This window comes from Microcebus murinus, chromosome 2 (genome assembly GCF_040939455.1).
Source record: "Microcebus murinus isolate Inina chromosome 2, M.murinus_Inina_mat1.0, whole genome shotgun sequence".
NCBI lineage: Eukaryota > Metazoa > Chordata > Mammalia > Primates > Cheirogaleidae > Microcebus > Microcebus murinus.
The window spans coordinates 28846203-28872529 of NC_134105.1; the positions used below are offsets into that span (position 1 = coordinate 28846203).

At 46.6% G+C, this 26327-nt stretch overlaps 1 protein-coding gene and 1 non-coding gene across 2 annotated transcripts; both read right to left on the bottom strand.

Annotated features, from left to right (window-relative positions):
- Positions 1-967: 967 nt before the first annotated feature.
- On the bottom strand, positions 968-17155 carry PABPC4 (poly(A) binding protein cytoplasmic 4). Its single transcript, XM_075996903.1, has 16 exons — positions 15999-17155; positions 13009-13202; positions 12162-12277; positions 10446-10585; positions 10198-10292; positions 9379-9516; positions 8650-8745; positions 6457-6729; positions 6039-6126; positions 5821-5892; positions 5182-5268; positions 4954-5087; positions 3047-3140; positions 2457-2587; positions 2153-2255; positions 968-1277 (listed from the first exon to the last, which is right to left on the bottom strand). The coding sequence occupies exons 1-15, from the start codon at positions 16189-16191 to the stop codon at positions 2166-2168; spliced, it is 1941 nt and encodes a 646-aa protein (XP_075853018.1). The 5' UTR covers positions 16192-17155; the 3' UTR covers positions 968-1277; positions 2153-2165.
- On the bottom strand, positions 8286-8417 carry LOC142869863 (small nucleolar RNA SNORA55). The gene has a single exon (XR_012918412.1). It is a non-coding gene; the product is annotated as a small nucleolar RNA SNORA55 (small nucleolar RNA).
- Positions 17156-26327: the final 9172 nt, after the last annotated feature.

Here is a 26327-nt window from a genome sequence, read left to right on the forward strand (position 1 = left end):
CAGAGGGCAAGTGGGCTGCAAAGGTGGGTGACCTGGCCAGTTTACCATCACTTGGAGGATCAAAGGAACAATGAAATACTGAGGATGTCAGCATTTTTGTTTGCTACTGTCATAGATCTTTCTCCTTAACATTTTCCCACTGCCAGAGGAAACCTTGTTCGTAGACTAGGGGACTGATCTGCTGACCTGCATGGCAAATCAACTGCTGGTAGATGAACAAGGGGACAGGACAAGCCCCAACCAACACAGTCCAGGGAGGGGGAGGGGGTGAGGATCAGCCAGGTTCTGTAGACCTTACCCTTTGTCCTTGGGGGTGTGCCAGCCCCACTCTGCACCCTATTTTCCTGAGCCAGACCAAGGTCTGTTTTGACTACACCAGACTTCCTCCCTGTTAAAAGTTAAATGGGGGCCAGGCATGGTGGCTCATGCCTATAATCCTAGCACTCTGGGAGGCCAAAGCGGATTGCTCAAGGTCAGGAGTGCAAAACCAGTCTGAGCAAGAGCGAGACCCTGTCTCTACTAAAAACAGAAAGAAATTAATTGGCCAACTAAAAATATATAGAAAAAATTAGCTGGGCACGGTGGCGCATGCCTGTAGTCCCAGCTACTCGGGAGGCTAAGGCAGGAGGATTGCTTGAGCCCAGGAGTTTGAGGTTGCTGTGAGCTAGGCTAATGTTGCAGCACTCTAGCCTGGGCAACAGAGCCAGACTGTCTCAAAAAAAAAAGTTAAATGGGGCCAATAAAATGATCCTATAACTGAATGTAATGGGACAAGATCATATTTAACAGTTCTTTAGCAATTTAGGGTAAGCATACCCTAAATTGTCTACTTATATGTAAGTCAGCAAAAAGGATGAGCAGTTCATTGGAATAGGTTCACTGGAACCTATTCATATCCTAATGTTACTTCCAGTGAAAACTGGAATTTATAGAATAAAACTGTGGTCAGTGACAAGGGTAAAACAGAGGCAGTTTATGGAGATTTTCTTTATTGAGAAACTTAAGACTTGGGTACATCAAATAAACCAATTTCTGGGGAGGGGGGAATCAAAACCCATAATAGAAAAAAAAAGTTAACACTGTCTGGGCCAAAGCAGAACCCAGAGAATATATTTGTATAATTGAAAAATCCTAGGCGCTTCATAATTGACCTTTTGATACAAAATGACCTATTAAATTTGTAATTCGTGGTTCCTGGTGTTGAGGTCCATAGGACAAGCTAGGAAGTCTTCAAACCTGGAGCTGAATTCCGTGAGGGGTTATTTGGCTTTTGAATCCTAAAAAGAAAAGTACCAACACAAATAAATATATAATCAAATTAATTTCAGAGATTGACTAAAATCTTGCTGATAAAGGAAGGCATTCTATAACGGGGTTTCTCAACCTCAGTACTACTGACATTTTGGGCCATACATACAATTCTGTTGGGGCTGTCCTGTGCACTATACAATGTTCAGCAGCAGCCCTGGCCTCTACCCACTACATGACAAGGTTCCTGAGACCCTTAACAAGAGGGTCATGGCTAGGCCAAGTCAACCCCTACCAACACCAGCTCTGGCTCTTACCATGTGCTTCCTGGCCTCCGCTTTTGCTCATTCCACTCTCTCCTTTATCTGGAAACACCCACCAACATTCCTAGTTAAACTTCACTCACCCAAGCTCCCAAGGACAGAGATCATAGTCCTTATGATAAGAAATCACCTGGAACACATCCTGTGCAACAAATCAGGAGTGTCTCTCTCTCCTACATTACATCATGACCCTTGACACGCCAAGGCCTCTCTGCCTACTGTATTTCCCAAACATAGGCAGTGGCACACACCAACCCCAGGCCAAATCAGGATGATGATGCTCATAGAAATAAGGCTTTGGGATCTGATTAATGGAACTCCTTACACATCTGTCACTATTTCAGATCAACAAATCTTGAGAGATCTGACCAGGTGCTCTTTATGGAGGAAACTGCCCCTTTTCATCCATAATCTGTACTCTTCATAGTAACTCGTCCAGATGACACAAAAAGTTCAGGTAACAGCTTGCCCAAGCTATCAGATTAAATGGCAGAAACATGGCTCTGTACACTGCCGTTATTCTTTTAGGAAGACATTCATAAATGAAAACCACTGCAGAAAATCAAAATAGCCAAACATACAGTTTTTCCTTGTCTAAGAGGTAGCAGCAGCAACAGCACCCACTTTCTGGGCAGCTTCTTTCTTGGCATGATGAGCCTGTAGAACTGCCACAGCTTCATCCACCTAAGGGAAATCTGTGGGTCAGTGAATCTGAGGACAGCTAACACCCCTGCCTGGTGCCCAGGCCCAACGGCAGACCAAAGCCAACTGTAGAGATGATACTTGGGCTTCTGGTGCCACTGCTTTCTCAAATACTCACATGGCAACAGCCCCCAATCCTCCCGAGCTGAGAGCTAAAGTGGCAAGGCCCGAGAACCAGCTCACCTTGGAGCGGAGAGACTCAGGGGACTCCAGCATGTGCAGCAGTTCAGAGTTATCGATCTCCAGCAGCATTCCCGTAATCTTTCCAGCCAGGTTTGAATGCATTGTTTGGATGAGTGGGAACAAACGTTCTCCTGTGCAGAGGGACGGTTGAAAACCAAATTGAGGCTGGGCGTGGTGGCTCACGCCTGTAATCCTAGCACTTTGGGAGGCCGAGGCGGGCGGATTGCTCAAGGTCAGGAGTTCGAAACCAGCCTGAGCGAGACCCTGTCTCTACCAAAAATAGAAATAAATTAATTGACCAACTAAAAAATATATATACAAAAAATTAGCCGGGCATGGTGGCGCATGCCTGTAGTCCCAGCTACTTGGGAGGCTGAGGCAGTAGGATCGCTGAGCCCCGGAGACTGAGGTTGTTGTGAGCCAGGCTGACGCCACGGCACTCACTCTAGCCTGGGCAACAAAGTGAGACTCTTTCTCCAAAAAAAAAAAAACAACAAAAAAAACCAAATTGAATCTCAGTAAAGACAAGACACTGGTGTCTGGGTTGGCACCAGCTTCTAGCATCTTCTGCAAGCACGTGGGTCACTCACCCAACATCTGCTTCTGTTCTTGGGGGGGTGCTGCGGCCAGCATGGAGGCAGTCAGAGGCTCCTGCCCCTGCACATGGACTGCAGGCTGGGGTGCCTGGGAACCAGGAAAGGCAGGTTAGCACTGAGGAAAGGACGGCAGCTGACAGTGGTCGAACACCTGACCAGTCAACATGTGAACTCCTAACTATGTGAAGAGGAAATGGATGTAGTTGTCCTTGCTCTCAAGGAATTAATTGCAGTCCTTGAGAGGTGGAGGGGTGTGGCAGGGAATAGAATGATATGGACATAAAAACAACCAATCAATGAAAATGGCATGCTATCAGAAAGGAAAATGAAATGCATAAATAAAACCTATAATGCCAGGCAAGCATTTTCTGACATTTCATTTAATATACCCAAAGTTATCCAAGAATTCAAAATTTTATTATAAATAAGGCTACAGTGAATATTTATATGCATAGCCTTTCCCTGAAAATTAGTTTTCCTTTAGGGTGAATATGAGTACAGATTGGGTCAAAGGGTGTGAATATCAAAACATTTATAATTACATCCCATGTCACCTTTATTGTATCAAAGCTGAAAAACTGTCAACATGCAATGTCAATGCTAGTCATAGCCCCAAAGTAGAGCTTTGCTGAAAAAAGGTATTTAACAACATCAGGTTTCAGAAAACCTCCAACTTAGAGAGTATGGGGCAAGATGGTTAAAGAGTAATCTATCCACTAAATAGCTTATGAGTCTGAAGGCTTGGTCAGTGTGGCACCTCCACAACAAACCGCTACAGGCCGGGCGAGGTGGCTCACACCTGTAATCCTAGCACTCTGGGAGGCCGAGGCGGGTGGGATTGCTTGAGGTCAGGAGTTCGAAACCAGCCTGAGCAAGAGTGAGACGCCATCTCTACTATAAATAGAAAAGAACTGGCCAACTAATATATATAAAAAATTAGCCGGGCATGGTGGCACATGCCTGTAGTCCCAGCTACTCGGGAGGCTGAGGCAGCAGGATTGTTTGAGCCCAGGAGTTTGAGGTTGCTGTGGGCTAGGCTGATGCCAGGGCACTCACTCTAGCCTGGACAACAAAAGTGAGACTCTGTCAAAAAACAAAAACAAAAACAAATCGCTACTGATCTCTGAAGCAAAGTAGTAATTAATTGGCCAACTAATATATACAGAAAAAATTAGCCGGGCATGGTGGCGCATGCCTGTAGTCCCAGCTACTCGGGAGGCTGAGGCAGGAGGGATCGCTTGAGCCCAGGAGTTTGAGGTTGCTGTTAGATAGGCTGACACCATGGCACTCACTCTAGCCTGGGCAAGAGTGAAACTGTCTCAAAAAAAAAAAAAAAAAAATCTAAGCTCTGGGTCCAAACAGTCCCCCACCCTCTTGCCCCTTTTAAGCTGAACTTCTTATCTGTAAATTGAAGTTACTTCCTGCCTTGATGTACCAATCATCCTGCAGAGCAACCAAGGATCAAACAGGCCACTGGATGTGGAAGTAATTTGGAGGTTCAAAGAGCTGAGTAAGCACATGCATGTTATAAAAGGAGAGCAGGAAGCCACTTGGCTGCCTCTTCTGGGGCATTTTTTTTTTAATTAAAAAAATTTTTTTCAATCTCAGTGGGCTTTGTGATTTTAGAATCAGGCAATACTTCATTCCATAAAACAGAGTAAGTGTTCTCTCCTCTGGGGCACTTGTGCGTGAACTGTTATTAGGAAGAACACTTTCAAGCCCCTTTGTTCCTGGTAGTTCCCAGCCCCTGAAGGGCAAGGACAGTGTCTGTATCACCAAACAGAACACAGCCCCCTAACACAGAACAGGAACACCTGGTGAAGAAATCAAAGCAAAGCATCTTTTAAATTAAGTGGAAATGGGAAAAAAATCCTTTTAGCATCCTGTTCTGTGGACCTCACCTGCAGAGGCTGTATTGCAGGATGAGGGCTGCGGACACTGGAGGCGTATTTGTATGGTGCAACAGCTCTAGGAGCAGCAGCAGCAGCAGTGACAGCAGCACGAGGCGCTAAGTTCTGCACGGCTGTGGGAACGCCTTAGGGAAAGAACAAATACAATTAAAGCCCATCAGTCTGAGCAAAGACCCGTCAAATCCCATCTTTCCCCCTTCTGTGTGCATCCAATACCACCTCCAGACTGGCAGCTGTCAGTCAGCCCTTGCTGGGCGGCACCAGCCCCACCAAAGTCCATAGCCAAGCGGTCCGGGCACTCAGACCCTACAACAGACCAGCAAATGCACATCAGTGTTGGCAGCAGATGTCCAACTGGCCACGTCCCACGGAAGAAGAAATTTCAAAGCACGTTCACACAACACATCACGCGTGGGTCCACTACTGCTACTTTCAAGAATGAGCCAAAAGATAACACACAACTCTTTGCACATCTTGGAATGCAGGACATATCCTGCAAGAAACAGTTTTCTTGTATTACACCCTCCTCACCCCATTGAAGAATAGGCTGCCTCTACAGTCATCCAGTTTGCAATTTTCTACGATTAACTTTTATCACACGAGTCACCGATGAGCGAAGAATGTTAAAAGTAACACACACCTAGAATTCATATTGTTTCTCTGCTCCTGAAGTACCTACCTAAGCACACAGCTGAGATTACAGAACCAGGACTCAAACTTGAGCCCAACAAACTGACCAACCCAGGGCAAGGCCTAGTCATCGTGACTCCCTCCTCCCCGGGCCACACTTCTAAAGGCCAGTTTGCTCACCGACTCTCTGAGTAGTAGTAGGGAGGCCACGAGAGGCCGGAGCATTACCAGTTGGAGCCAGATGGCGAAGAGTTGGACGAGGCCCAGACTGGCGTATAGCACTTGGCATTCCTTGGAAGCCTGGTGAAAAGACAAAAATTGTGCATCACTGGCAAGCAATGTGGACCAGAACCTAGACTGCACCTTGGAGGGGGCAAGTAGGAAAGGTAGGGGAAACCAGGATAGGTATATCATGGGTGACCAAATCATTGTTCCCCACCACCTACCTTGAGGTCTCCCGCCTTGCTGCCAGCGTGGATTAGGCCTCATCTGTGCTAACTGGTTAGGTGTATAATACGGAGGTCTTCCTTGAGCCTGTGAGAAAGAATACCAAGCCCTTTTAAGGGCCTAAACCCACACCAGAGAAGTATCTCATCTCACTCCAGGCCCTAGGCTAACTATTTGGAATAAAGGCTCCCTATACTCAAAAGCCAAGAGGTCAGTTAATGGGGAGTATTTTACTCTACTCCTGCCACTAAGTGTATGTATGAGTATGTGTAAGTCCTTCCTCAGTTTTACTTGAAGGGTCCTTACTCTGACATTCTAGAACTCCCATATCCAAAAATCCCTCTCCCTTACTGTAGAATACAGGAACAGCTGTCAGTAGGCAGGTTCCAAAGAGCCGTGACCACAAAGCAGACCCACCTGTGGGACTGCTGGCACAAAGTAGCCACCAGCTGCAGGCTGGAACTGATTTAAGATGGCATTGGCAGGGAGTGCTCTCATTCCAGCCACCCGCTGCATATATTGGTTGGTCAGGTGAGCCTTTCTCTCTTCCTTCCTCTGGGCCAGGGCAACATACAGTGGCTTGGAGCCCACGATGCGTCCATTCATCTCAGTGACTGCTTTGGTTGCCTCTTCAGGAGATGAGAAGCAGACGAAGCCAAACCCTTTGCTTCTTCCATCTTCCAGCATCACCTACAAAATGAAACCAGCTACTTAAGAAAAAAGGTGTCCGTGTGTGTGTGTGTGTGTAGGGGGGGTGAGGGGTGAGTGGGGGTGGGAGTAGCTATTCATAAGAGCCAGAAAACCTGGATCCTGCTGAATTACCAAGTCTAGGTCAGAGGTTCAACTCTGGCCCATGAGGTACACCAGACCCGTTAAGTCACACTTCCTAAGTAAAGTGCCTAGGCATTCTTTTTTAAGTCACCAGATGAGACTAAATTTCTCAAACACTATGACATGGCTAATGGTAAAACCAGGAACCCAAAGATGTCTCCCCTAGGTACCCGCAAAAGATCTTGACAGTAGTATTTAGACATTTATTTTTAGAGCTCATCTGCTCTAAGACATTAGTAGACTAAAGTTTCACAAATTCTTAGCAAGATTAGGATAAGACTTTTGAAATACCACATGAGAAGTTACAAAACCCTCAGGTCACCAATAACTGCCACCATTAATTGAATGGAATAAGAGACAACCAGGTGGGAGACAGTCTAGATTCTAGTCATCCTTACCCTCTGAGCCTCAATTTCCATGACATATTCCAAGGCAAATAGCTACAAAGCCACATGTCTACTGGTTTTGGCAGTCTTTTTCCACACAAAGTTCATCATTTGCTAATGGCTTTTTTTCCTTCACCTGAAATAGTTATTTATTGCTTTCCCTGGTGTACCTCCTCAGAAGTACTGGTAGCAATGACTATGTGCTTGACATCATTTTGTTTGTGTTTTTGGTAACAGCCTGGTGAGCCTCCTGAAGTGGAGGACAGGGAAGTAAAGATGTATATCAACCCAACAACTCTTTACCGAGGAGGTGAGCCTGTAACATGTGGGGGATAAAAAGCCATACCATGATCTTGAGAATGGTATCTATGAAGCTTTAAGATACAGTCCTTTTGCTCTCTTGCAAATTTCAACTTGACTACTGTGCAGATAAGTGAGGAGAGACTATCACCCCTTGCACTGATAGGGGCCAGTCAAGGGGTGATAGCAAGGGGGTGGGGTAAGGAACTGGGCAAACCCTACAGAGTTGGCCTCTGGTCAACTCCCTACTACAACTGATAACATTTCTTTGCACAGTATTCCCAGGTTGAGAGCACCTGTGCTAAGGGCCAGGGCAGGGCCACCAAGCCTTTACCAGCCCACATGGCTTCCTTTCTCATCACCTAAAGGACTCTGTGGTATCTGCTATACCTCTGGTGAACAAGACCTGCATTAGGCCATGACCCGAACTTTCATATGCCATCAGTCTCTGTCACACTCCCAAAATGCCAAGGACATGCACACAGTACACCATCCCCACGTAGCCAGCATTCTCTTGCTCAAGGACTCAAATTCCTTATCTTTAAAATGAAGTTCCTACTCACCCTGTTAACTCAGTTGATATGATTATCAAAGAAAACCAAACAAATCATGCACATTGCAAAACATGAAGAAACTTTCCATTCCATTTTCCACTTCTTTATAAAACTGGGGTAGAATTTCCCAACCCCTGCTCCATAATCTTTAAAATCCCCTCATTCAAGGAGGGGGAAATGTGGCAGAGTTGTAGAGACAAGTCCCAAGACAAATGGAAAACCTGTCTGGATTTCCTCTGCTCATGCTGTAGCACCATCTGTCCCCACACCAGCACGAAGCAGCAAGGAATGGGAAAGATTTAGGTGCTCTGGAGGGCTGGCAGGGAGCAGCCAGGCCAGATTCCTCTCCATACCCATATCTGAGACAGTACACTGTTAACCTAATGAAACCTTCAGGGCATATCTTCAGATGTGTAAGGAATAATGTAGTAGCTACTCTCACAAATGAACACAATTTAGATCCTATCCCTTCATTAAACAAATGCCAATAAACCTATAATACTACTGTTTTCAATCTCAAAATCTGAGTGTTAAAATACCTTAGCACTGGTGATTGATCCAAAAGGAGAAAACTCTTTCCTTAATTTCTCATCATCAATAGTGTCATCCAAGTTCTTAATGTAGAGATTCACCCCCTGAAGGAGAAGGATCACTGTTAATTGTACTTCTATACCACACATGTTCCCTAAGACAATGGTTCCCAAAGTGTGGTCTCCAGACCAGGAGTGCTAGCATCTTTGGGAACTTGTTAGAAATGAATTTTCAGGCCGGACTCCAAACCTAATGAATCAGAAACTGTGGGCTGCAGTCCAGCCATATTTTTAACAAGCTCTGCTGATGATTCTGATGCAAGCCCAAGGGTGAGAAACCACTGCCCTGAAACTGAGGGGACCATCAGTGCAGTCCCATGTTATCTCCCCACCTCCCACAGCTGCTCTGGCCCACCATTCACTCCAGCAGGGTTCTTCTTGCCATCATGCCAAACAAAGGGACATCATGTAAGTAAAAAGAACCTACATGGCTAAGGAGCAACAGGCTGAAGCTTCCAGAACAGCAAGCCCCTCAATGAAAAAATTCATCTCTTTTGCCCCTGGTTCTATAATTGCTGCCATATCTGGTAGGTGTATATCTTTTTAAACCTGATCTTGGGGAAAATGAGAGGAAGAGCAGACTCCAAGTCACTGAAGAGAAAGCCTGCTAAACGTAAGGGTGCTTTGCAAATATTTCATAGCAAATCCCGTTGGGAGGCTGGGCCAAGACCATCTTACCTGATATCGACTAATTCTCTCCTGTTTCAGCTGCTCAAATTTCCGTTTTAACTCTGCCTGCCGTTCCACTTTCTTCTGAGCACGGCCTACAAATATGACTTTACCACTGATTTCTTTTCCATTCATCTCTTCCACAGCCTAGAGAGGAAATATATGTCTTTAAAATCAAGTTGCAGAGACAGGGGTCTTTTTTAGGAGATAAGTCCCACCAAATACTGAGAAAGAAATCTTTCCTATAGGGCTAAAAACTAACTTCATTCCACTTCTGAAGCCTGCTAAACAAATCCAACCTTCCTTACCTGTAAAGTGTGGTTAATATTTAAATAGGTTATTAGTCCAGATAATATAGGAAAAACAGTACAGTTGCATAAAGACAAGCATGGTGACGTGAGCCTAGGTTGTAATCTGACTGTCAATAAATTTCACAGGTTCTTTTGTAGGTATTTACAAATGCTGAAGGCCCAGCACAATCCTTTGCCCATAAATAGCTGCTATGATGTTAACCAATCAGCAACTCTCAGGGCTTTAGTCCCCCCCCCCTCACCTTTGAAGGGGAAAAAAACATCTTATTCATGTCCTATTCTTTCAAAAGCTGGCAGCTGAGGTAACAGCTATGTGCCAAGTGCTTTGTAAACAATTAAACGATATATTAACATGTGCAAGCTCCTCAGGAAGAGGATTCCAGAGTACAGTAACTGTACATCCACTACTAGATACTCAGGTCCTTCCAGCTCTGCTCTACGGTGTTCTAGCAAGGCCCTGCCCATACTCTGGGGCCACCTCCTACAAAGGTTTTCCTGACCCTTGTGGTACTCTCACCTTATTGGCATCCTCGTGTTTTTCGTAACTGACAAAGCCAAAGCCTTTGGATTTCCCACTGGGATCTCTCATCACCTTGACACTTAGTGTCTTACCTATTACCAAAGGACAGAACAATTAATAACATCATTTCTAACACAGCTCAAGGAGAAAAGGCTTCTTTCTCTCTAGGAACCCACTTGAAGCAAATCTCTGGCTGAACCAGATGGATCCTAGGGGACATGTGGGGCAAAGGACCCTCTACTTACCAAACTGGCTGAATAGCTCTTTCAGACTCTCATCATCCACCTCTTCCCCAAAGTTCTTGATATACACATTGGTAAATTCCTTGGCTTTGGCTCCAAGCTCAGCTTCCCGCTCTTTGCGAGACTTGAATCTGCCCACAAACCTAAAAAGAAACCACAAATAACAATGATCACTAGAGAAATAAAACCTGATTTCCTGGGGCCCAAAGGAATACAGGTTAAAGGCTGACAGGAGAAGTTAAAACACATGAGGTCCCCATCCACCACTGAAAGAGTAAGCTCAGAAATGCCCCAAATCGCCAGCAGAAAAGAGGCAGGACTATCCTGTAAGAAGCAAGCCCAGGACTCCTGGCTCAGACCAGGGCTACTCCTACCACACCACATTGCCTTCATGAAGAAACCTGATGACCATGTTTTTAAAACATTCATTTCTGTGCAACTATGTAAATGCACAGAAAAGGTCTGGAAGAATACAAATCAAACTGTTAACAGTGGTTAATCCTACGAGGAGTGAGATCATTGGAGAGGCATCCTTTGTTTTTTATTTTTTATTTATTCACTTTGGTACTGTTATACTTAATAGGAAAATGTATCCACACACTGAAAATTTTCATATTTCTTTCCAGTGATACCTATAGATCAATCACTGGCCACATGGACATTATAAACACAACCTATCCTCTGGTCTGTTCAACAACACAAAGGACAGGCCTGCCGCAGTGGCTCACGCCTGTAATCCTAGCACTCTGGGAGGCCGAGGTGGGAGGGTCAGTCAAGGTCTAGAGTTCAAAAACGGTCTGAGCAAGAGTGAGACCCTGTCTCTACTAAAAATACAAAGAAATTAATTGGCCACCTAAAAATATATAGAAAAAATTAGCCGGGCATGGTGGCGCATGCCTGTAGTCCCAGCTGCTCGGGAGGCTGAGGCAGAAGATTGCTTGAGCCCAGGAGATTGAGGTTGCTGTGAGCTAGGCTGATGCCACGGCACTCTAGCCCGAGCAACAGAGTGAGACTCTTGTCTCAAAAACAAACAAAAACACACACACACACAAAGGACAAAAATTATTTTTGTTTGTAATAGCCAAGACTTATTGCTCCTTTTCCTTCCCATATGGCTTTGCTAAGTTACCCCTCTTCTCCATTCTACAGTAACAACTAAAACAAAACAAAAGTCTGTTATGAAATGTCTCTGCAAAGGATGAGATTTTTCATTGTAACCAAATTAAGTATTACTGTGGAGCCAGCCTTGTATTAGATCACTGAGTCATAATGGAGAACTAGAGGGACAATTTGGCATTAACTAGCAAGACCCATGGACAGACCTGAGTCACAGGAAGGCCAAGGTTGCATAGCTAGTATGCAGCTCCTGGTCAGTCCAGGGCCCTCTCCACTCTGCCACTGGCCAAGACCCCCGCTCAGAGTGGGCTTAGAGCTGCCTTCCAGCCAGCCCTAGTTGCCGATGTTCACAAAACCCATTGACGAATGCCTTTGAGGGAGAGGCGGCAGGCAGGCCATGGCTTGGGCAGGAAGCCCACCTTGGCGAGTCAAAAGGGCTGCCACAGCTCGGGCAGGGAGACTCACCAGCCCTGGAGTGGAGAGGTAGGAGCAGGCCACACTTGGGCCGAGAGAACCAGTAGCCGCCTTGTGTGTGCCAGTTAATACCAGGTGGGGCCACAGCTGGCTCATGCGATGGTTGTTGCTCCGGACTGGGACACTCACACTTTGCGGTCATTGAGGAGCATGCCATTCATCTTCTCGATGGCCTTGTCGGCAGCCTCTTGGGTTTCGAAGTGGACAAAAGCATAACCCTTAGAGCCGTTCTCATCACACACCACCTGTCAAAGACAAAGCAGACCACTTTAGCACCACTGGTCAACTCCAGAGATGTTGAGAACCTCAGGGTCTCCCCTGTCTAAGAAGCCTCCAACCCATCCATTGCCAAAGACAACCAACTGTTCCAGGTATGGCTTTTCTTACACTTGGCACAGCACCAGGCACCTGGTACATGCTCCATTCACAAATAATAGCCACTATTAAGTTGCTCCTATTCCAAATGTTTTCTTATTTATTTGTATTAAAAAACCTTTAAGAGATCTGGGTACAAACCGGTGCTGCAGAAAGACAGATCATTTTCCAAGCCCATAAAAGTCTAGTGTGTAAGACATGTAAACCACCACTGTGTAAGTTTTACAAAGTGCTCCACATAAACAGATGCAGAGAAAGAGGGTGAATTTATGCTTCTAAAGTGACAGGTTTCCTCAAGACTGGAGACACTTCTTTGGGCCTCTCCTCTCCCCCACCCAAAAGAAAAACTTTCAAGGCCATCCAAAGCCAGAAAACAGAAAGATATTTCAAGCTGAGGGAGGAATAAACAAAGACATGAAAGTACTTATTGGTCATGCTGGGTTGGGGTCCCAATTATTACCTATGGGAACTTCCAGGATTCTACTTCCAGCATTTTGAAAATTAGCATACCCTGTTGCCCAATTCCAAGGCAGTTTCCCATTAGTATTTATCTTGTTTTCAAGATTCAATAATTACTCTGCTGAAATCATTCAATGTTTACCTTACAGGACAGAATGTTTCCAAAAGCAGAAAAAGTATCATAAAGTGCCTTGTTATCTATAGATTTGTCCAGGTTCTTGATGAAGACGTTTCCCACACCAGACTTTCTCAAAGAGGGATCCCTCTGAGACCACATGATACGGATTGGCTTTCCTTTAATCACATCAAAGTTCATGGTGTCCAAGGCCCGCTCAGCTGTGAGAGAGAAACAAATTTCAATCAAGGATATAAAACGTCAACTCACGTAGGCCACCATCTCAAGAACAGATTACTCCAGGACTTTTCAAGGTAATCACTCTGATAAAAGGCAACTCTATTAAAATCAAAGGGCATCAGGTTCCTCTAGCCTGCAATGTTACTGAAGGTAGATTAAGTTCTAATTAATCACTCTACTTCATGACAGAAGTCTGAACCCCTCTGCATCTGTGTCCTTGTTAGGGTAAGGATAATCTAAATGGCACCAAGATCCAACAGTAACACCTCCCATTTGACTAAGCTTTACCATTTATAAAAGACTTTGCAGCCTAATCACCATGATTCAAATGGGATAGCTGAAATTATGCAATTTATAAAGTGTAAAAACTTGTGTTCAGGTGGCTAACACAGCTAGCTAGTGATCAGGAAATAAACACCCAATTCTGATTTATTTTTCAGAGGAGTATTGCTTCACAGTTATCAAATAGCTGTCATTTAGTCTGCAACCCATCTATAAAGAGACAAATGACAAAACCTATGAGCAAATGATTTGGAAAAATGTGCTATCACTGAATTCAGCCCAGTTTCTTATATTCAATTTCTGAGAACAGAAATTGATTTGGACCAAAAGCCTCAATCATCAAATTGATAGAACTGGTCACACATGGAGATGTTCTCTGCCTTATGAGCCCAAGTAGGATTAAACCACCACACCTTCTTGCTTAAGCAGACAGTGCAGGTGGTAGGCCCTGCACCTAGTGCTTTCCAGACCCTCTGAAGCCTTAATCTGAGTTCTGTAGCATTCTAGGATTTTACCCTGGTGCCCAACCAAGTTCTCCACCCAGTATCTTGGGATGCTTCTTTAGATTCCCAATCAAGTCCACCAGTGTGTCACAGAGACCATCTGAAGAACTGGAAGCTAAAACATATCATCTCCTGCAAGCCAGGAACACTTCTTTTCACCAGGGGCAACAAGGACGCTCAGATCTGGTGGCCACTTTTCCTTAAGACTATTACACATCTCATAGAAGTGAATCACCCAGAACCTCCTCCATGCGGGCATTCAGACAGCGTCAGAGCAAGGGAGCCTGTTCCTTGCCTTCAAGGCAACATCACACTTAAAAGAGGGACAAAATTCTCTGTCCCTCTACAAGTTCTACTGTCCAATCAGTTGGGGAATTTCTTTTTACTCATTATTTCCAACAACCTCTCCCATCTTCCTCAGAAGGGGGGCTCATTTGTATTATCTCTAGCAGAGATGTGTGTTGGTGCCACCAGAGCTGCATGTGTAGTTGGGGAAAAGGGAGATGACAGATCCAAGTCAAGAAAAGTCCAGGTTCAAGAGTTCACTTGTGATGGCTATCAAAGATAAACAGTCTAGTACCCCAACCTACTTCATTAATTAGTAGTAAAGAAGCCCACTTCAACGCAGCTCTTTGTCTATTTCCAGACAGCACTGAACAAGGCAAGGCAAGTAGGCTTAGTCTGACAAATCCGGCTGCACTTATTTATAGCAGGGAGAGGTCTCGAATAAGTATGTGTTGGCAGACACACTGACCAATGGCTTTTGCTATCTCCAAGTGACACGACTTTTGTTCAGAGGTCAAGAAAGCAGACAACAACTAAGGTACCCACTTCTCCCCTAAAGACCACACTCAGCTCTTTTTGTGCTCCTGGGGCTAGAGACAGAACTCAGCTCGGAGCATGCTGGATTGATGGTGGCAATACCTAGTTTCTCAACTTGTCTAAGTCTCTGGTCTCAGGTGCAACCTGGACAAGTAACATTTTCAGTGCCTCACACAGTGAACAAAGTAGGGACAAAATGAGAGACCTGGAGGTCCCTCGCCACAGAATGGCTTGTTTCTCCCAGTAATGGTCTCTGCAGTTGTTCCCATTTAATCTGGAGTCACATGCAGCCCGATTAGGTTTCCACTGGCCTCACTCCTGCCATGCCTGCAGCATACCTCTCTACCACTCTATGCTAAGGCCATAATCTGGGGTATCGGAGCACTGGGAGTCTCAACTTGGGCTCCAACATTTTGCAGTTCCTTTTCCTTTTTGGAAGTCTCATTTTCTTCAGACTGGATGAAGAAAAATGGCTTTGACAAGTGTAAAGCACTGTTCACAGGTGAAGTGATAAATGCCACCAGACCAGTGGATTTTCAAGTGGCACTTCCCCAGAACAAAGCACTTCTCCACTTCAGTGGCAAACAGACCAAGGAGTTGGCCTGGCCCATGTAGCTCTGGTGGCACCAACACAAGTCTCTGCTAGAGTTTCATTCCTCCTGCTTCCTACCTGCCGTAAAGGGTCTCTTATTGGCACAAAATCAAACTTAGTCTAGGGTAAAGGTGGGGAAGGGGGTAGCAGTTTTGCAATCCAAAACTTTTGCAGGGAACTGTGTTTCAACCATCCTGTGTTTTTGGTAGGCCTGTGAGGGGCACAAGCCTATGCCCACTGACCAGACCAGGCAAGGGTCTCTAACAGCCCAGCCCCACTAGAGCAGGACCACACAAAATGGAATGACAGTGACTTCACTCTGACTCTGTGTACAGTCTCCTTAGCTTCCAACTCCACCATTATTGAGTAGCCCAAGGTCACCCAGTTAGCAAGTGATAGAAGCAGAATTGAAACCCAGGTCATCTCATGCCAGCTGTTTCTCAACCCCTGCACCCCACTATTGGCTTCTGTGGCAGCATGCTGTGGTGTTGTCCCCCTCCTTGGCAGTAGGGCCCTGTCTAGATGACTCCTGGGGTCCCCTGGGATCCCATGCATGTGTGGGCACAGCTTCTACTCACCGTCAGCTGGCTGCTGGAAGTTGACGTAGGCATAACCCAGGGAGCGGCGAGTGATCATATCTCGACAGACCCGGATGGACAGCACAGGCCCCGCAGGGCTGAACTTTTCATACAGCATGGCCTCGGTGACGTCCGAGTGCAGGTCACCCACGTACAGGGAGGCCATGGGGTAGCTGCTGGCCGCAGCGTTCATCTCCCCAGCCCCCACCACCCCGAGCCCCGCCAGGAGGACTTCTTAGAGGGCCCACCAAAGGACAAAAGGGGCCCCTCTCAGAGCCGTGGCCCGCACCGCGGCTCACAGGTGGCACAGAGCGAGGCTACGACGAGCTGGAGTAGGTAGGCTCAGAGACCGGACGGGAAACAGGAGTTCAGGGCAGCTCGCACGGGGCTGCAACACCTCAGACAAAAGGCTCTCAAAAACAATATGGCCCTCCCTGGGAGTTTGTGATTTTCAGCTGTCCTGGTTTGAAGCTCCAAATTCCCAAAAGAAAAAAAAAAATTAAAATGGGAATCCCCTTCCGAAGGATTAAAAATCCTTTAGGAGGCAAACAGATGCTGCCCACGGCGGCCTTCGGGACACGCGTTTCTCTATAAATATAGGCCTTGGGCTCCCGGCGGTTTAAGATTACAACAGCCAGGGAAGAGGGAAACCAAATCTCGTGGGTGCGACTCGGCAAGCCCCGGGCGGGCGGTCGAAGGGCAGTGCGGACACGTGGTGCGCCGGGCGCGGGGGGCGAGGGCGCCGACGGGCCGCGGGGCCGGGGTTGCCACGCGGCGCGGACGCGGACGGCGGGCCGGGCTGGCCGGGCGGGCGGGCGGCTCACCCCTGGACCGACGGACGGAGACCGGCGGACGCCAAGTGCGGCGGCGGCGGGCGCAGGGCAGGCCGGAAGCGCGCAAAAGTGACTTCCCCGCGGGTTCTCCGAGGAGGATTCGCTTTTTCTTTTCCTTTCTTTTCTTTTCTTTTTTTTTTAGATTTTGAAGCGTTTGCGGGTTTTTTTTTATCTTTTTCTCTTTTTCTTCAGGCTGCTAAGCCCGAAAGCGGAGGAGGGAGCAGCGACCCGGGGCGGAGAGAGGCGGCTGGGGGAGCCACCGCTCCATTTATACCCGCCCGCCCCGGGCGCTGCTGGTCGAAGGGCGCCTCGCGACCTGGGCGCAGTCGTGCCCGCCCACTCGGCCCGGGGGCCCGAGGCGGGGCGGCCACGCGAGAGCGACCCGGCGCGGCCGCGCGGCGCCACAGCGACCCCTGGCGAGCGGAGGACTGCCCCCGCTCGTGGCTGCGGGAGACTACTGGGCCCCCATTGGTAATAAAAAGATCATAAGAGCCCCCCACCCTAGTCTGGGAATAGAATCCATAGATAATTTAACCCGCCCACACGCATAATGTTTGAAAATCAATGGAATGCCTAATTATAAAAAAACCAAAGGGACATAAAATAAATTATAACGAAATAATATAATAATAGGTATTCCAATAGGCAAATGTTTGGGCCCAAATACATGAGAAAACTGTTGAAATTTTCAGAGTACTGTGACGTAGAGGTAGAGTCTCGAGAGCTAGATATGCAGTAGAAAATCCATGGGTGAGGCCAGGCGTGGTGGCTCACGCCTGTAATCCTAGCACTCTGGGAGGCCAAGGTGGGCGGATTGCTCAAGGTCAGGAGTTGGAAACCAGCCTGAGCAAGAGTGAGACCCTGTCTCTACTATAAATGGAAAGAAATTAATTGGCCAACTAATATATATAGAAAAAATTAGCCGGGCATGGTGGTGCATTCCTGTAGTCCCAGCTACTAGGGAGGCTGAGGCAGGAGGATCGCTTGAGCCCAGGAGTTTGAGGTTGCTGTGAGCTAGGCTGAAACTGGGCACTCACTCTAGCCTGAGCAACAAAGTGAGACTCTGTCTCAAAAAAAATAAAAAAAGAAAGAAAGAAAATCCATGGGTGATATCATTTTTCTGAAAAGATGAACACATTTTGGTAAAGGTTCAATTAAAAAAATACAATCATTTCCTCTATTTACATGTTAGTGACAGTCCTGGAAATTTAGTTTGCATTCGAGGACATAAAAATACCTTCTGGCCGAGCACGGTGCCTGTAATCCTAGCACTCTGGGAGGCCAAGGTGGGCGGATTGCTCGAGGTCAGGAGTTGGAAACCAGCCTGAGCAAGAGTGAGACCCGTCTCTACTATAAATAGAAAGAAATTAATTCCAACTAATATATATAGAAAAAATTAGTCGGGCATGGTGGTGCATGCCTGTAGTCCCAGCTACTCGGGAGGCTGAGGCAGTAGGATTGCTTGAGCCCAGGAGTTTGAGGTTGCTGTGAGCTAGGCTGATGCCACGGCACTCACTCTAGCCTGGGCAACAAAGCGAGACTCTGTCTCAAAAAAAAAAAAAAACACAAAAAAACCCTTCTGTTTCTATGTTTAGAGTGTGTATCTAGATTTGGATAATTATAAAAATATTTTTCATCTCATGAAGGTCTGGCAGGTCATTTGAAAGTCATTTTACATTATGGGACTATGTTATGTGGGACTGTCCCCATGTGTGGCAAGATGTATAGCATCCCTTCCTCCATAAATGCCAGCACCACCTTCCCCTTCATTGTGACAACCAAAAACAGAAGTTACCAAAAGGCACACAGACACTGTTCTTGAAAACCACTGATTTAAGTAAATGAATGAAGAAGTATATGTATTTATTTATTCATTCAAATAAATGGATAATCTGAACCTATTCCATGCCAATGCCAAATATAGGTGCTGGGGGTACCAAGGTCAATAAGACAAGAATTCCCTCCCTCCCTCCCTCATGGAGTTTATATTCTAGTAAGTATATTAAATTAAGAAACATTTATGGAGTACTTCTTCTAAGACAGATTCAACCCACTGGTCTAAAGTAGCCTGCCAGCACTGTTAATCACTATCTCACCATCCTATCTTTTTGTCTTCAAGGTTCTTATTACTATTAAAATTGTGGGCCGGGCACGGTGGTTAACGCCTGTAATCCTAGCACTCTGGGAGGCCAAGGTGGGTGGATTGCTCAAGGTCAGGAGTTCAAAACCAGCCTGAGCAAGAGCGAGAGACACCGTCTCTACTATAAATAGAAAGAAATTAATTGGCCAACTAGTATATATAGAAAAAAAATTAGCCAGGCATGGTGGCGCATGCCTATAGTCCCAGCTACTTGGGAGGCTGAGGCAGGAGGATTGCTTGAGCCCAGGAGTTTGAGGTTGCTGTGAGCTAGGCTAAGCCACGGCACTCACTCTAGCCTGGGCAACAAAGCAAGACTCTGTCTCAAAAAAAAAAAAGTTGTGTTGTTCCTACATCTGTTTACCTGTTTAGTGTCAGTCTTTCCCCCACTGGTATATAAGCTTTATGAGAACAGGAATCTAGAACGGTGCTTAACATGGCATGGACTAAATGTTAAATAAATATTTGTTAAATAAACAAATGAATACTAGGCACAGAGGAGCAAAACCCACATAGGCCCTGTCCTTGTGATGGTGTCTATACCACCTGTATGGCCTTGAGCAAGTTGGTTCACATCTCTGACCCTCAGATTTCTAATCTGTAAGTTTACACTTGTAATCCCAGCACTTTGGGAGGCTGAGGTGGAAGGATCACTTGAGGCCAGAAGTTAGAGAACAGCCTGGGCAACAGGGCAAGACCCTGTCTCTAAAAAAACATACAAAATTTAGTTGGGTATGGTGGTGTGTGCCTGTAGTCCTCAAAGGCTTGAAGCAGGAGGATCACTTGAGCCCAGGAGTTTGAGGTTGCAGTGAGCTATGATGACGCCACTGTACTCCAACAGAGCAAGACCCTGTCTTAAAAAAACAAAGAAACAAAAAAATCACTTCAATAGGGTTATTGTGAGCGCAAGCTAGTACATATGAATACACATAAATTGCTCGCATAATGTTAATAGTTATTACTATCAAGCTTCATTTGTACTGAAAAGAGAGCAGAGTTCCCTAAGTGAAAGCGGTGGGAACAGCATGTATAAAAGCCCCGAGGCGGGAGTGGACTGTTGCCAGCCTGCAAGATCTACGGTGGTGCTGTGGGAGGTGGAGGAGGGAAGAGACAGCCTTGAGACACTTTGGACTTTATCCTGAGATCAAAGGGCAAGGCTGCTGGATTTTAAGAAGGAAGTGCTTTGGCTCAAACTACATTTTTAAAAAAACCTGCCTGGCTGCAGAATAGAAAAGGATTAGAGGGTAGGTACAAGGGGACATGTGAGGTGATGGCCACTAGAGTGGTGGTCATGGAGGTGCAAGAAGCATGTCGATTAGAAAAATATTTAGACAGTATAATTTGTGATTAATTGGATGTGGGAGGTAAGAGAGTAAGAAGTCAAGGACAGTTCCCAAGTTCCTGGGAAATCAAAAAAACTTAGATTCCCGACATCTAAACACAAGGTTATCACTTAATTTGTCTTAGAGGGAACAGATAATGCAAAGCTACCTGGAGTCCAGGTCTGCAAAGTTGAAACAGGTAGGGTAGCAAGAGGCTTGACACATTATCAGGATGGTGATCTGGAAGGAGGCCTGTGCACATCAGTACAAATCTACCCCTGCCAGGGTGGCAAGGGGTACACTTTTTTTCTCACTGGGGTGGAGCCAACTCTCACAGGGTCTGTACTTGATCAATGGTATTGACATGTCAAGAGAAAGATTATGTTCAGGGTTAGAAAGAGGAAGAAGGAAAAACTTCAAGGTGGGGAGATGAATATAGATGCAGGTGTCTGCAGTGAGGATTTTGCATATAGCAGAAATGTAAGAGCTTGACCTTCTGGATTCATTCATTTGTTCACTTAACAAACATTCAGATGTGACATTCCTAAGAGCCAGGCTCCCTCTGCTCTTGGTGCTGGGGACAGAATTGTAAGCTAAATATTCACAGAACAACCTGCCTTTACTGGGGAGAGAGAGCTGAAACAAGTAAGCGCGTGTGTGTGTGTGTGTGTGTGTGTGTGTGTATGTGTGTGGCTATAAGTTGTTGAAAAGTGCTTTGAATCTAGAGACCTTCTCAAAGTAAGAACAGGGAAAACCCAGCCCCATCCTCCCAGCAGCAGGAGGCCAATTCTACCTACAAAAGCTCTACTTCTTATAAGCAACCATGGCCCTGCCTCTCAGGAAGGAAGACTCTTACTTGCCCACAGACAGGGTCTCTGAGATCCTAGATGTTTGGTTCAGGCACCAAGACAGGCTGCACAACTTTGGACAGCAGTTGTCACATCTCTGAGCCTCCCCATCTGTCTGATGGGCTCCTTTTAAGAAGAGGGGCCCAGTATCTCCTCACTAGAGAGATGTTCTTCCCTTCCTGTCCTCCCCAGACTGAGAGCCGTGAATCTGCTTGACTTCTTGCTGGCCTTTATAGTTAATCAGAAAATGCTAAGAAGAAACCACTTGCTGTGGCGTAAATGTGTCCCTAAAGTTCATGTGTTGGAAACTTAATCCCCAATGCAATGGTGTTGAGAGGTGGGACCACTAAGGGTGATTAGGTCAAAAGGGCTCTGCCCTCATGAATGGATTAATGCTGTTATCGAAGGTATGGGTTCCTGATGAAAGCATGAGTTTGGCCCCCTCCCCTCATGCACCCATTGCCTTTCCACCTTCCACCAAGGGATGACACAGCAAAAAAGCCCTCGCCAGATGTGGGCCCCTCAACCTTGGACTTCCCAGCCTCTAGAACTACAAGAAATAAATCTCTGTTCTCTACAAATTACTCCATCTGTGGTGTTCTGTTATAGTAGTACAAAACAGAATAAGATGCCTCCATTTACTGAGCACCTACTATGTGTGAACATCATTTTCAGATCTCAAACCAGGACCAAATGTGTTTGCGGCATGACCAAGGACCAGGGTATTAAAAGCTGGAACTGACCTAGAAAATTCATCATCTGTGGAGGTCAGGGGTATGCATGAGGGGATTCAGAACTGCTGTCTTCCGTTCAGGGCTCTGGGCTCCACACTGGCTACAGAGATGGACAAGACATTATTCCTCCCCTGGAATTGGCCACAATCTAGTGGGAACAACTGACATCCAGATATGTTATTGCATCCCAAGGCCTATGGAGTTAGTTGTTACAGACAGGGGCTTCAGGCTAAAGGAAGAGATTATCTGTACCAAGGGTGATACTCAGGGAAGACTTCCTGAAGGAGACATCAATGGAGCTAGACCCTTAATAGAAAATAGGTTTTGGGGCCGGGCGTGGTGGCTCACGCCTGTAATCCTAGCTCTCTGGGAGGCCCAGGCGGGCAGATAGCTTGAAGTCAGGAGTTCAAAACCAGCCTGAGCAAGAGCGAGACACCGTCTCTACTATAAATAGAAAGAAATTAATTGGCCAACTAATATATATAGAAAAAATTAGCCGGGCATGGTGGCACATGCCTGTAGTCCCAGCTACTCGGGAGGCTGAGGCAGAAGGATTGCTTGAGCCCAGGAGTTTGAGGTTGCTGTGAGCTAGGCTGACGCCATGGCATTCACTGTAGCCTGAGCGACAAAGCGAGACTCTGTCTCAAAAAAAATAAAATAGGTTTTGGAAGGTGGAAGTGGAATGGAGATGGGAAGAGCATTCTACAAACAGAGGTCTAGAAGGAGGTTGTCATTTCCCAGTCTATGGCCTCAGTTTCCTCATCAGTAATATTATATTAATAATATTAATATTAATATTTATTTGTTTAATATTAACATTAATATTAAACAATCTTTGGTGTTCCTTGGCTTGCAGATACATCACTCCAATCTTTGGCCTTCACATGACATTCTCCCTGTGTTTCTGTCTTCCTTCTTCTTATGATGCCAATCATATTGGATTAGGGGGCCACTCTACTCCAGCATGACTATCTTTTAAAAAAAAATTTTTTTAATTTTAATTTTTTTTTGAGACAGAGTGTCACCTTGTTGCCCAGGTTAGAGTGCTATGGCGTCACCCTAGCTCACAGCAACCTCAAACTCCTGGGCTCAAGCCATCCTTCTGCCTCGGCCTCCCGAGTAGCTGGGACTACAGGGATGTGCCACCATGCACGGTTAATTTTTTCTATTTTTGGTAGAGACGGGATCTCGCTCTTGCTCAAGCTGGTCTGGAACTTCTGAGCTCCCACCTTGGCCTCCCAGAGTGCTAGGATTACAGGCGTGAGCCACTTCGCCCAGCCAGTATGACTTTATCTTAACTAATACATCTACAATGACCCTATTTCCAAATCATGGGGTGCAGGAAAATGTTACCCCAAAATATTGGCATACTGATTATTTTGAGCTGAAAGAAATTGAGAAAACCACAGAAGCAGAAAGGTCTCTGTGACCATTGCTCTTGAAAAACCTCATGTGACAGGTGTCTTGCCCTATACCCGGAGGGAAGGAAGATTATGGCAGAGAGGAATCTGAACAAACAGGCCTTGCAATGACCCCCTCCCCTCTGGTTTATTACCATTAGGTCATACTCCCTTTTGTCCCATTATACCTCCCTGGGACTGCCCATTCTTCATCAAACCTGTGCATAAAAGTACACAGTTTTCCTTGGGTCTTTGGGTCTTCATTTCTGAAGGCTCACATGTCATGTTAAATACATTTTGTATGCTTTTCTCTTGTTCGTGTCTTTTGTTATAGGGGTATCAGCCACAAACCTTGTGATGGATGGAGAAAAGATAATACTTTTTCCCCTACACAAACAAGGGCACATTCTGAAGTACTGGGGGTTAGGACTTCAGCAAATCTTTTTTTTCTTTCTTTTTCTTTTTTTTTTTTTTTTGGTGGGGACACAACTGAACCCATAAGAGAGGGAAAGAGGATACCGAGGTTACTGAATGTAGCCCCAAGGAGGACAACAGCAGCAGGAACAGACAGGAAAGCCTGCACCTCAGAGAAATGCAGGAAGTAGAGTCAGTAGGAGTCAGTGATTGAGTGCAGTGGAAGGCGAGGGAGAAAAAGACACTCCCAGGTTTCCAGTCAGGGTATGGGAGGGATGGCAGTGAAAAGACGTGGGCTCCGTGGAAGGTGGGGACTCAGGAAGAAGGGAGAATGTGGAGTAAAAAACTGGGTGTCAAGGCCGAGCATGGTGGCTCACCCCTGTAATCCTAGCACTTTGGGAGGCTGAGGCAGGAAGATCGCTTGAGGTCAGGAGTTAGAGACCAGCCTGAGCAAGAGTGAGATCCCATTTCTACTAAAAAAAAAAAAAAATAGAAATAATTAGGTTGGCATGGTGGCGCATGACTGCAGTCCCAACTACCTGGGAAGCTGAGGCAGGGGGATTGGTTGGCCCAGGAGTTTAAGGTTGCTGTGAGCTAGGCTGATAATTACTCTAGCCCGGGCAACAGAGCAAGACTCTGTCTCAAAGGGAAAAACAAACAAACAAACAAACAAACAAAAAAACAGCTGAGTATCCAGGCAGGGTGTGGTGACTCACACCTGGAATCCTAGCATTTTCAGAGGTGGGAGGATCACTTAAGGCCAGGAGCTTGAAGTTGCAGTGAGCTATAAGGATGCCACTGCACTCTAGCCTGGGTGACAGAACAAGACCCTTTCTCAGGGAGAAAAAAAAAAAAAAAGCTGGGTGTCCAGGCCAGGTATCAGAGAGGCTGCAGGCCTGTATCTCTCACCTGGACCAATGCAACAGCTTCCTACTTGGCTGCCTGCTTCAGCTTCTGTTGCTTTCCAATCCATTTTTCATTTAGCACCTGGAGTAGACATTTAAAAATACTTTTCCCTGCTTAAAACCCTTCAGGGTTTCTTGTTCCTCTTAAAAGAACATCCAGACCAGTCCCTGTGCTAGCTGATGCCTATCTCTCCTGTCTCATTCCTCGTTACGACTTGTTTATGACGCTCCAGCCACACTGCCACTGTTCTGTGCCTGAACGCTTTCCATTAGGGGCTTTGCACCTGCTTGAAAGGCTCATCACCCAGGTCTTCCCTGCCTGGCTCATTCTCCCGCTGTAGGTGCCCCTTCAGTACCACCTCCCCGAAGAGGCTTTTCATGGCAATCCCGTCTCAGGCAGCAGCGGCACCACTTTGCTGGGCCACTTTCCTTCACTGCCTGTGTCATTCTCTTCCAATTCTAGCACATCTGTCTTACTAGACTGCAAACCGCACTGAGCCAGGGGGGCTTCCCCACCGTGTGTCCCCACTGCCTAACACAATGTCTGGCGTGGGGCAGTTGCTCCAGAAATCTTGGCTGAATGACCAAACAACCACATAGGTTAGTAGTGGTCTGCATGCTGGAAGAAGGCAGTGGAGGGGAGAAGGTGGAACACTGAACTCCGGGGAACGCCACACTGAGGGCCAGTGACAGGGACAGGGGATTATCCAGGGGGTGGCAACGGTGGCAGTGGTGAAGCCATCCTGGGAGGCACCTTAGGATGGCGGTGACTGGAGGGTGTCCGTTACCAAAGACCAGCTAGTTTAAGGGAAGGTTGGAAGATCCCAGAGAGCGTGAAGAACGCCGAGGCAGAGCCCCCAGTGAGTGAGGAGTGGGTGGGGGCCCTGGGGCCCTGGTGGAGGCATCAGGCTGGGACAGCGCAGTGTGTCACCCTCCATCATCCCTCCCCAGGAGGAGACGAAAGGAACAAAGGATGGGAGGAGGATTCTAGAAACTGAGGCAAATTTTGGTGAATGACATCAGTTTTCTGGAAAAATTGGCGTGCTGAGAATGACAGGGGCCAAAGTAGGCAAGGGGTGCTCAGTTCACATCTATTTGCTCAGACGGTTCGACACGGTTGGCTGCTCCCCCCTGAAACGCTTCCAGCCTTGGCTTCTGCGAGTTCCCTCGCTTCTCAGTTAGCGAAGTCAGTGCCTGCCCGTCCGGCTCTGCGCTAGGTGGGAGGGATACCTCGGAGACCAAACGGTCTAATGAGGGGACCCTTATTCATCAAATAACCACACGACTTCCTTTCATCTCTCCAGTTGCCCCTGCTCAGCAACTTCTTCACGAGCTGCTCTTTCTCTATCCATCCTCTGCACGTTCCCGTTTCTTACTGTTAAGTCCTGGCCTCGCCTCCGTGATAGCGATGGTTCTTAACACGCGGTCTCTGGACCAGCGCCCGCCATCACAATCATCTGGGGCTGTTAGAAATTAAATTCTCAGGCCTTAGCCTGGGACCTACTGAATCAGAGACTCTGGGGTTTGAGCCCTCCCAGGGACACACACACTGTAAGTTTTAGGCCAGGTGCGGTGGCTCACACCTGTAATCCCAGTGCTTTGGGAAGCCCAGGTGGGAGGATTGATTGGAACCCAGGAAGCTGAATTGCTCAGACTAGGCAACATAATGAGACCACATTTCAACAAATATTAATAGTTTTTTAAAGAATTAGCCAAGGGTAGGGGTGGGAGCCAGT